Here is a 12669-nt window from a genome sequence, read left to right as displayed (position 1 = left end):
TTTGACACAAAATTCACAGCTTTGAGGTAAAACACTCTGCTGCTAGTGGTGTGGAAGTATTTATACTGTATTATTTCAAGCTGATGTAGTATTCCTTTACATTACTGACTTCGACCATTGATTGTATGTGTATTTTTTTTAGCACCAATACCTGGATATTTATCTATTTTTTTTGGCCTGGGAAATAACGGGGAAAAAATTTGTTACTCAGATGCAATGCAATGTCCCTCTTCTCACTGGGAGAATGCCCCTTTATATGTCTGCTGACTACAACTGCTCACAGACTAATTATCTCCTCACTTCTTGAAAGCTGACTTATGCCTCTCTAACTTTGGTTTCAGTGTATTTTTTTTCTGCGAAAAAGTGTCCTATCGGTTGAATTGGAGCTGGAAGTTGTAGTCCATGAAGATTAGTCTTGTTCAGCATCCGACAAGGTGGTAGAGTATTTACAAGACAAGCTTTTTGGGCACCTCCCAAGAAAACTCTGGTCGGCCAAAGTGTCCGTAAGAGGCTGTCTGCTGGTAGATCGGCCTCTTCAGTTTCAGATCCCTAAGAACAACATGCAAGAAATGAGACAGGTGAGTGAACAGTACAGAGTGGAAAAAAAACAAAAAACTGAAACATGTTGTGCAGTTAGTAGTAAGTATTCACTGTTTGCATGTCCTCTTGTGAGTTTAGTTTTTCCTTGTTTGTTTTTTGGGGGGCATGAGACTGGCTTGAAACATCTAAGGTGTACTGCACTTTGGATCCAGTGTTAGCTGAGATAGTCTCCAACTACCCCCAACATTTATCGATTACAGAACTCTTCAGCACTCAAGCCAAAATGGACTCATTAATCATGCAACTCTTAATAATCACTGATCTGGGTGCACCATTTTTGCAACAATAAAAAGTATTTTTAGCCAATCAGAAGAAAGTTGGCTTAACGGGAGAGGAGCTGAAATGTCTTATTTCACACACAGGATGAACTGAGGGGTTGCACCATGGCCTAGTATAAAGTAAATAATTCTAACTGTGAATCATGCAAAGCTACATTAGTAGATCCAGAGAGTAAAATACTCAGCTATGAATAGGCACTGCGTCTCAACAAGAATGTAAAATTAGGGATAGGGTGAAATCAAGGCAAGTGGTCTACTAAATAAACCAGTCAAAATAAGAAGGTTAATCTAAATATAAAAAGGACAGTAAAGAGGATATCATGTTTGAGAAGCCCCTAGACAGCATGTGTCCATGTTTGTGCTACCACCCCCATGCCCTACCCAATGGATAGTATACAAAAAGACAGAAGACAGCAGCACAGTTTTTACAAGCATTTTCTGAAAAAGACTGCAAGTAATGATTATTTTCATTTTCTACATCTAACTATACTGTTCAGAAAATTAAGGGAACGCTTGAACAATTTTAACTTTGATTTTGAAATAAGCCCTGAAAGGATGGATGACTTTGAACTTAAATTATTAATTCATCAAGATGCAATGTGGGATTTAAGTGTTGCCTTAAATTTTGAGAAGCATATTTTTTAACTCTCCTGAGCAACTGTCTCATATAGGTGAACTATTTACTTATATTTAAGAATCAGCTTGTCAGTTATGTGTAAAGCCCTTTGCATGTTAGTAAGTTATATAAAAAACGCTATACTGAAAAAAAAATGATTCATTGTAAGATTTAGGATTAATCTTATTTTTTGATCAATTGTTTGGTCCTTAAAATGTCAAAAGTAGTCTCAGTTTTTTTTTATATTGTATTTGAAAGCCAAGTAGAAGATCCTCATATTTTGTTTTTTTAGTAAATATTGATATGTAGTCTTATACAAAAGTCTTGTTAGTGTGTTCTTACCTGACAATGACTCCTGGCCTGAGATCAAAGTTCTTGTTGACAATCTTGAGCAGTTCTGACTCTGACTTCTCAGAGGACCCATAGGTGAACAAGGAGATGGACAGAGGTTGGGCCACTCCGATAGCATAAGACACCTATTACACATACATATATATGGTTTGCATGTTGGTACGTCAGCCATTTATGCACAGCTTTGGTGGGCGATGCTGTACCCTCACCTGAACCAGAACTCTCCTGCACAGTTTGGCTTTAACCAGAGACTTGGCCACCCAGCGAGCAGCATAGGCAGCAGAGCGATCGACCTTTGAGAAGTCTTTGCCAGAGAAAGCTCCTCCACCGTGAGCCCCCCAACCACCATATGTGTCTACAATAATCTTCCTGCCTGTTACACCTGCGTCACCCTGTTTGGGGAAAAAGGAAGAAGATGAGCAAAGACCAGAGACGAGTTTCAGGTTTGCTTCCCCCCTCCACGTTTGTGATGATCACCTGTGGTCCTCCAATGACGAAGCGACCACTTGGTTGGAGATGGCAGACGGTTCTGTCATCCAAATATTTAGCAGGGACCACTTGTTTGATCACCTGATGGAAACAAGGCAGCATTAAAAACAAATGTGCGACACATTAGAAAGAGCCCAATGAGGCGTGTTTATGAGGTCCTACCATCTCCATGAGGACCCTCTGCTGTTCCTCCAGAGTGACACCATCATCATGTTGAACAGAGATTACAATGGTATGAACTCGCTTGGGGATCACAGCTCCGTCCTTCTGGTCATAATGTACTGTCACCTGTGGGATTAATGGGACGTAAAGGAGCTGGTATGCTCAATGAATCAATTTTCTGCTGCTGCTCTACTGACATAAAATTTGGGCCAGATATCTGCTTCCACTGCAGAAAGAAGCGGCTACATCTTCACTAGCCTGTGAGTTTTGAAACTGTAGCTAGCTGTTTTATTATGGTAAGAGCCTGTAGCGACACAGCTTCAGAGACATTATATCACAGAGTTTCAGTCAGCAGCTCTAAGTCATTGAAAAGTCTATTATATCTGCACTCACAGTTTTAATGCTAGCAATAGCCACTGTCTGTGAAAGACATCAGAGGTTAAAACAAATACAACAAGTTTTAGATAAGTAGAAAACGTGCATATGTTGCATGACCTCACCTGTGTTTTAGAGTCAGGACGCAGCCAGGGGACGACGCCACTGCGTCTGAGTTCAGACATCTTTTCATTGAGTTTGTGAGCTAAGACAATGGTGAGCGGCATGCACTCCTCTGTCTCATCTGTGGCATAGCCGAACATCAGACCCTGCAGAGGACAGGAGTTAGAAAAAAAATCAGCAATTAAAAAAAACAAAAACAAAAAACCCAAAACAACAATGAAGGTAAAGCAAAGAAGTAGGCAAGTAATAATAAAATACTCATATGTGAGCATTTTAAAAATAATGTAAAGTACCTAATACAAAACAGGATACATAATGGTTAATGGTCATTCAGGCACATGTAGACGACAAAATAGAAGTAAAAGCAGAAAAAAAAACAAATAGATTCAATTCAATTCAATTTCATTTAAATTAAATTTATAGCACCAAATCACAACAACTGACACCTCAAGACACTATATTGTAAGGTAAAGACCCTACAATATTAAAGCGAAACCCCCTATGAACAAGCACTCAGTGACAGTGGGAAGGAAAACTCCCTTTTAAAAGGAAGGAGCCTCTGGCAGAACCAGGCTCAGGGAGGGGCAGCCATCTGCCATTTCGTATATTGATTAGTCTTAAGCATAGGTTAATTTTCTCTGTACAGTTTATTTTGTTGACAACTGCTGTCCAAACATCCTCTGATGGAGGAAGTTGTCTGTCTTTCTTGAGATCAGAAGTCTTCTATGGAAATAATGATCCTGAGACATGAGTTTCCATCATCCATTTTCTTCCGCTTATCTGGGGGTGGGTCATGGGGGCAGCAGCCTAAGTAGAGAAACCCAGACCTCCCTACTACCCAAAGCTTGTGACCATAGGTGAGGGTAGGGATGTAGATCGACCAGTAAATCAACAGCTTCGCTTTTACGTTCAGATCTCTCTTCACCATGACAGACCGGTGTAGTGTCTTCGTCCCTGCAACCACAGCCAATCAATCCACCTGTCAATCTTCCACTCCACTCTTCCCTTACTTAAAGACACTTAGGCCCCGTTTACACGAGAACATTTCCACATGAAAACAGCTAAGATTTGGATTTCGGCCTCTCGTTTACATACAGTAAGAACAGAGTGAAAATGATACTTTTTGGAAACGGACTCCAGAGTGGAACGTTTTCAAAATGCTCGAGTCTCCATTTCCGTGTAAATGGATAAAAACACTGCTTTTTGAAAACGGGGCACTCGCACATGTGCACTATGGTTGCAGCTCCTATATCCACACTGCCAACTTGTGGCCTGGCAGTAAGAACTGCTGCGTTTTTAACATCTTGGCATTTCCATGTAAACGGAGATCGTTTCTGAAACGTTTCCATGTGAACACGCTACTTTTCAAAAACAAAAATGGCAAAACAACGGCGTTTCCACTGAAAACGCTCTCGTGTGAACAGGGCCTTAAATTCCTTGACCCGTCCCTGAGCCAAAGTGGGCACTCCATCCTTTTCTGACTGAGGCCTCATTTACTCCAGTGGAAACGTGTGACATGTTTGCACGGAGACATTTCAGAAATGATCTCTGTTTACATGAAAACGCAAAAACGCTGAAAACACTACAGTTCCTACTGCCAGGCCACCAGCTGGTGCAAGGAAACAACTCTCTCATCCACCAGTGAAACTTCAACACACAGGCAGCAAGCCGAGGGTACACAAGTACACACACCCCAGCCCACTGCCGCTCATCAAGGGCAACTTCAGACTGGAGTAGAGTCCAGGAGACTGGTTCCAGATAACAGGCCATGCAGCCCGACTATATCTAGCTGGTATCACTCAACCTCACGCACTAGCTCAGGCTTCTTCCCCAACAGAGAGGTGATGTTCCATATCCCAATAGAAGCCTCAATAGCCAGGGATTAGTCTGCCAGGGCCTCCGCCCTTGGCCACCGCCCGACACACACTGCAACTGACCCCTATGGTGCCTCCTGCAGAGGGCGGGCCTACAGAAGGCCCATTTCTCCTCTTCGGTTTGCATCTGACCAGGAACTAGGCATTCTCCTTCGAGAATGTGGCTCCAGGACGGGGCCCCAGTAACCCTATGCCGGGCAGGGCAAACTGTTCCCTTGATTTTCCTCTTATAAGGGTCATCTTAATTGCTGTTCATCTGGTCACATGGAATTGGATTTAAGTATTGTGCCTAAGTATAATTTTAAGAATCCTTCATTTTCTTTCACTGCTACATGAGACTTCACAACATATTCAACATGTTTTTGTTTTGTTAAAATCATATTTCAGATGGGCAGCATGATGGCGCAGTTCGATGTTCAAATCCACCAATAGGCTGGGACCTTTCTATGTGGAGTTTGCATGTTCTCCCCGTGTAGGTTTTCTCCGGGTACTGTGGCTTTCTCCCACAGTACTAAGACATACACTTAGTGGGGTTAGGCTAATTGGTGATTTAAAATTGCCCATAGGTGTGAATGTGAGTGTGAATGGTTGTCTGACTCTCTGTGTTAGCCCTGCAACAGACTGGCAACCTGTCCAGGGTGTACCCCACTAGCTTTATGGCAGCTGGGATAGGCTCCAGCCCACCCGTGACCCACAACTGGAAAAGTGTTAGAAAATGGATGGATGGATGTTTCAGATGTCTTAAAGATTGTAATCTGTTTCATCAAATGAAATTTTCCCCTCTAAATGTTAAGATTTGATCCTCAGATTTAGAGTTGCAAACTCTTGACTGGGACTCACATTTGCTAAACTACATAATTGCATACATTCTTTTAAAAAAAACATTGATGAACACTAATGCATGAGTATATACAAAATCTAATAATGCAGTGTATAATTATATATCAGCCACAAAGGACATTTTTCTGTAGAACAATTAGCTTGTAAAACTTGTTGGACTGAACTACTATTTCCATCTCTGCTGAACTAATAAAACTGAACACACCAACACTCATTTCACCAGAAGTTGTCTGTATTCTTTACCACAGAATTAGAGAGTCAAATAAACTGTGATTGGTCAGGATCACCTATTTCTCAAGCTAATGAGACCCAGTGGCACATTGTCCTTATGCAATTGTACTACCTGGTCTCCAGCTCCAATGTCTTCCTCTTTCCTGTCGACATGGACCCCCTGAGCAATGTCTGGACTCTGCTGCTCCAGAGCCACCAGCACATTACATGTCTTATAGTCGAAACCTTCAGAAGGAAAGTAAATTGGATTGAGACACTACAGAGGGAAAAGTTGAATAAATAGAACATCTATTTTTGTTGCTTCACATGTTACTTTCTCACCTTTCTCAGAGTTGTCATAGCCGATGTGTTTGATGGTGTCCCTCACTACCTTCTGATAGTCCACAACGGCCCGGGATGTGATCTCACCACAGAGCAGCACCATACCAGTCTTACACACTGTCTCTGTCAACACAAACAACACATTTCATATTCAGTGATCTCTTACATCTATTGTGGTCTTAAAAAAAACTCATTATGGTTTTAGACTTTGATTATTTGGAATTAGCAGCTGCGATGACATGACAAGGCTATTTGCCATCATCAGCAGGTTCACACTCAAATACGATGAACAGTCTTGACACTGCTGATGACTTAAATTCCAGGTGAAATTCAGGCCAATGGGTTAGTTAGCCTATATTCTGCTTTCACTACTTTTTACCCTTTTTTTTGCAAAGTAGAAGAAGACAAACAGATTCATGAGATGAACATAAATGCCTCTTTTGGTCTCCTACTTTGAAATTTTTTTTATTTTTTTCTTGGCTTACCACAGGCCACTTTGGCATCAGGGTCCTGCTTCAGGTGTGCATCCAGGACAGCATCACTGATCTGGTCACAAATCTTGTCTGTGGACAAGCAACAGGCAGAAAGTTTAGATTCAGGACAGATTTGAATTCATAGTTAAAGTGAGATTGTGCAGTCTGCTTTGTAAGTAATTTCCAAAGGACAGAAGAAAATACATATTGCATGTTTACATTGCGTGTTTAGCATAACACTAACATAACTAATAATTTATATGAAAGTATGAAAGGTTATTCACATAATATTTCACATAGCAATAGTTGAATTTTAGTTGTGTCCGTTTGACTTCAGTGTGGCAGCAGGACAATGCCTCCCTAGACACCCCATTCATCTCTCTGTGCGGTTTTGCTGAAGCAATGCAGGATACAGGTTACATCAGAAAAACCATCAGTATCAAGCTCCACTGACTTAACTTTGTGATTAGTTTCGACTCTGTAAGTGTATCTTAGGGAAAGCCACAAAAATGGCTCCTATCTGTGGGAATAGCCCAGACTTTGCGTTGTGTTATCAAATTAAAAAGTGTGTGCTGCAAAGTTCTGCCAAGGCCACCCACCTCTGTTACTGTACAAACAGTGTAAGTAAAGCTTCAAACCAGTGACGTTCAGCATTAAAACCTGGCTTCAGGCATGCTATGCTGTTATTTAAGTGCATGCAAACCCAGAATCCAATATCAAAATGTACTTTAAAAAGAATAATGCTACTACAGTAAATATACAGATAAATACAGGAACACAGTGAAGTGTGAGCAAGGCACCTGAAAGTCATAGATGGACTTAGGATAACGTACATCACCTGCTGTTTTATAGAATAGTTCAGTGCATTTTTAAGGTAATGATTGTCCTGTCTTGAGTTTGACTTTGAATCTACTTTGTCAAAACTACATTAAACTGAACTCAGATTCAAAAAATGAGTTTAATTTTGTTTTCCTACCAGTCTGGCTTTATGTAATACTGCCATTATCTGTGAAGCTGCAAAACTCTTACTCATTATTGATTTAGCACAGGGACTTTGAAAGGTTACATATTTGTGAAAGGATTACAACACACTGACAGGGACACATGTGGGTCTAAAGGCAACATACAGGACAGAGTGCAATTACAACTTAGACAAGATTGCTTATTCAAGTGTAGAACATCTGGGAATCACTTTGCTGGGCATTTGATATAATAACATTTAATTAGTTCGTACTAAAACATGGTTTTGTTAGTTTTACTGCACTGTTATTTATTATCTACAAGTGCTTACACAATCAGAATTCATTTTAAAGAAACAGCTGGCAGCCCACATAGAGAAAGATCAGTCTAAACAGGTTAAGACACGGTTGTTTGTGAAGAGCCTTTTGCATGCCATTTGGATCCATATTCCCCCTTTAGCACACTACATCAGCCTTGTGTGCCAGAATTGGCATGTATCTCTGACCTCTTTTTTGACAATTTATTTTTTTTTTCAGAATGCAACTGTGTACCAGCCTGTCAGACACACATTCGCCTCCAGCTGCCCACAACTGAGAATGAGGGCCAGTAAACACACATTGCTGTGACTGGAATACCAGCCATGCCTGGAGGGTAAATACGCAGCACTGCAGAGTTACTTTGGACATGGTGTCCAACTTGCATCATGTTTATTTATATGCGGTCTATTTGTGCAAGATAAAGCTGCAACATAATGTTTTAAAATTTAATTTCACAGTGAACAGAGGTGGCTAAAGTTGTTAGAAACACTCACCTGGATGTCCCTCTCCTACGGACTCTGAGGTGAACATGAAGGAACCATCATCCAGATGATCACTCATTTTTTCTACAGGGAAAGGTTACTCAATTTCCAGTCCAGAGAGATCTGAAGGTGTCTTTATATTCCTGCTGGTTTTCTTTATTAGAGAAATAATAGAAAGGGAGGCCAACAGTCCTGCAGCCAGTATGAAGTCTGTCCTACAAACTCCACATCTGTGTCCACATGGCCCAATATATATGGCTAAGGGGAGACACACGCGCACACACATACATGCATGCATGCACACACATTCTGTAATTCATTTACACACACACACACACACACACACACACACACACACACACACACACACACACACACACACACACACACACACACACCATGTGAATCCATGGGACAGTCCATTCCAGAGGGGAGTGGATGTGGGAGGGAATTTTGGCTCAAACTTCTTGTTAACCCTTTGTGCACATCATAATGCTTGAGAGTGTGTTTTTAGTCTTCACCGGCTCTGACTGCTCTGCTTCAAGGTGTGACACTCCCGTGTTGAAGCAGAAACATCTTGAAGAAGGAGTTCCCCTCCTCCCCCCCACAACACACAGGTGGGACCGCCAGGTTGTGGCAGCCTATAGACAGAGAGAGAGAGAAAGGTAGCTGTTGTTGGAAAATGATGCAATTACTCATGCTTACATGATGCAAGTAAATTAGTTTGCTCTGATGTGGTGAAAAGATGTTAAAAATTATTAGAGAGGAACCAAAACAGTGACATGTGGCTCACAAACCCTTCAGTCACAATATGGTGGAAGAAAATTTATCTCCTGCCTACATAATCTTTTTAGGTAGGAGATGTCAGAAGATGAATATTACAGTACAATTTATAACTATAGAAAGTGATGCACACAGTTGTGTACATGGTGACCGAAGGGGATACATAAGTAATGTTACACTGTATGTAATCTCATTGCACATTCCGTATAAAGACAAATAAGGGCATTCTATTCAAATAGAAAATCAATTTAAAGCAAAAGAAAAAATTTTAAATAAACTTGAAATTTATACTTCAGTTCAGTTTTATATAATTAGTCTCCATCCTTGCCAATAATTAAGTTTAGAGCAGACAGTCACCTGTTCCCTGATTGTGCTTTTCCATCCAAGTCGCAGCCTGAGGCTCTTGTCTTTGTATACAAGTGCAGAAAATATCAAGCCATGTCCAGAGAGAAGATCAAATTAATGAAGATATGTCTCTTAGATAACTGATGACCTCCAGGTGATTCACTGTGTCTGTGTTTCTGCAGATCAGTGAATCACCTGAAGGACTGTTTAGTTAAGTTCGACTCGCAAGCAGACAAACACAGTATGCGCACAAACATAAATGTACAAAAAAAAAAAAGGGGGGGGGGGGCTTTCAGCTTAACTCTGTTTATTTTCCTATTATATACAAGCTCTAAATGTAACAAGAGTGCAATGGGACAAACCCTTTTCTCTCCATCTTTCTCTCATCTGGCTCTGATTTCAGCTGGTGTTGAGTTGGCCTTGAGAACTGAGAGGAGAATTTTAACTAGCTCTCTGTAGTGAATAAAATGCCCCTCTTCCTGACTGCTTTAAGGCTCATTTAAAGCAGATTTGATGTATGTATTATGCATTATGGAACTTCTAGCTGAAAACGAGAGCTCTCCAGTAGTAATTGGCGTGATGAAATTAGTGAAAACAAGTGATAATCATGCATACACAAAAGACATTATGGTATTTATTTAGAGTTTGTGAAAATATAGGGTGGTAGGTGAACATTAGAAACAGTTGTGTTGACATACAAATAAATACCACTCAAATAAGTAGCATGCTGAAATCTGCAGAGGTGCAGGCTGGGTGTGATGTAAAAGCACTGTGGAGGCACAAAATATACACACAAAATACATACGACTTTTTATTCAAAGAGCAATAAAAACTCAGAAATTCCCACAAAGTCTACCACAAATAAACTATTTCACACCTCAGTGAAAGTAAGCAAGCACAGATGCTAGTAAATTACTAATCGTTAAAATTAACCAACTAAAAGGAATGCATGAATAGTAGATAAACATAATAGATAAAGAGTTAATAGCTGAAACATAAAGATTTTAAATAACTGACTAACGCTATAATGGTTTCAAAAATCGTTAAAGGTAGACAGTCGAAAAAATAATCTAGAACTCAAACTTACAACTGTTGCTAAAAATCTACAATCTAATAATATTTAATGGTTTAACAGTTTAAATAATTACAGAAAACTAGTGGTTTATTGACAGATTTCAGTAATATATTTACAGCAGGTAAACTCTCCTAAAAGTTTGACTAGCCTAAAGTTAACTGTTTAACAGGTGAAATAGTAGATAATATACACAGAAAGATAAATAGTTGATAGCTTATGATAGGTAGCTAAGACATTTAAAGCTTTGCAGTTTTTCTCCATCACTTTGATGCAGTTCTCACAGCAGAAAACGCATTCTCACCACTCTTAATGCAGTTCTCAAAACAGCTAAGGCATTTTTCATAACACAGACTTACTTGTGCAAAAGTCAGTACAACAATCAAAACCTTTAATATGTCAAAACATGAAAAAGTCAATCACTTCACCTCTGTGATCAATGGATAAAAACCTTTCACCACTATTTTAAGACTTAGATATCAAATTGAGAAAAAGAGAACTGCCTAAAAAGTGTTCAGACACAAAAAGGATTCATTTGAAACTTTACAGAATTGCTGAAGTGGAACTGAAAATTGTTGAAAACTCCAACAATAGATCCCCTATGAGCAAGCGTTTGGCAACAGTTGGAAGGAAAACTCACTTTTAACAGGAAGAAACATCTGGCAAAACCAGGCTCGGGGAGGGACAGTCATCTACCGGTTGGGGGTGAGGGGAGGGAGACAAGACAAAAGACATGCTGTGGAAGAGAGCCAGAGATTAATAATAACTAATGACTGAAAGAGTGGCGTATACTACATAGAGTGAAAAGAGGTGAATGAAAAAGAACTACTCAGTGCATCATGGGAACCCTCCAGAAGCCTAGGCCTATTGCAGCATACCTTCAGAGTCACCTGATCCAGCACTAACTGTAAGCTTGATCAAAAAGGAAAAGTTTTAAGCCTAATTAAAAATAGAGAGGGTGTCTGTGTCCTGAATCCAAACTGGGGACTGGTTCCACAGAAAAGGGGTCTGAAAGCTCCCAGTGTACTTTTGAATAACCTAGGAACCACAAGTCTCAGAATTAACTATATTGGGAAAATATCCAGTGAGCAACAGCTCTCTGGGTGAAAATACCCTGTTGATGTCAGAGGCCACATGAGAATGGCCAGACCACTTTGAGCTGATAGAAAGGCAACAGTAACTCAATCAACCACCTGTTACAAACAAGGTATGCAGAAAAGCATCTCTGAAAGCACAACACGTCGGACCTTGAAGTGGATGGGCAACAATAACAGAAGACCACACTGGGGGGCCACTCTTTTCAGCCAAGATCAGGAAGCTGAGGCTACAATTCACACAGACTCATCAAAATTGGACAACAGAAAATTAGAAAAACACTGTACTCCAATGGCCACAGTCACCAGATCTCAGTCCAGAAGAGCATCTTTGGAATAGAGCTGAAGGTAAATTTGGATGAACAGCTGACAAATCTGCAGCAACTGTGTGATGCTGTCATCTCAATATGGAGCAAAACCTCTTGAATATTTCCAGCACCTTGTTGAATCTATGCCACGAGAGTTTTGACTGACAAAAGTACAAACTGTTTTGATGAGCCTTAAACTAATAACAGTTGAAATAGCAGATAAATGTATAAAAAGTATATATTTAACTAAGATGGAATGGTTTAACAGTAGAAATAATTAGCCAGAAATATTTAGCTTTATTTATACATTTCTCCTGCTGTAAAAATAAACCCAGTTAGAACCCAGTTAGATTTGTATGGCGTGTATGGAGTGTCATCATATCATAGGGACACTTTTCTACCTTCAAAATCTTAACCAGCTATCTACTGGGAGATAGAGGTCAGAAATGATTTAACATAACAAACATGAACTAAATTAAACCACAGAAGACATGAACGTTCTGCCTGATGCCAGAGCGGAGGACCGCTCTGGTGACATAACTGATTGACCTCTGGATCATACACCTGTGCTGTTT

At 40.1% G+C, this 12669-nt stretch overlaps 1 protein-coding gene across 1 annotated transcript; it reads right to left on the bottom strand.

Annotated features, from left to right (window-relative positions):
- Positions 1–132: 132 nt before the first annotated feature.
- mat1a (methionine adenosyltransferase 1A) lies at positions 133–8730 on the bottom strand. Its single transcript, XM_030748316.1, has 10 exons — positions 8505–8730; positions 6746–6823; positions 6261–6383; positions 6052–6164; positions 2997–3140; positions 2497–2622; positions 2323–2415; positions 2055–2237; positions 1837–1970; positions 133–549 (listed from the first exon to the last, which is right to left on the bottom strand). The coding sequence occupies exons 1-10, from the start codon at positions 8569–8571 to the stop codon at positions 447–449; spliced, it is 1164 nt and encodes a 387-aa protein (XP_030604176.1). The 5' UTR covers positions 8572–8730; the 3' UTR covers positions 133–446.
- Positions 8731–12669: the final 3939 nt, after the last annotated feature.

The sequence above is a fragment of the Archocentrus centrarchus genome, chromosome 15, assembly GCF_007364275.1.
Source record: "Archocentrus centrarchus isolate MPI-CPG fArcCen1 chromosome 15, fArcCen1, whole genome shotgun sequence".
NCBI lineage: Eukaryota > Metazoa > Chordata > Actinopteri > Cichliformes > Cichlidae > Archocentrus > Archocentrus centrarchus.
This window is presented reverse-complemented; position numbering and strand designations above follow the sequence as displayed.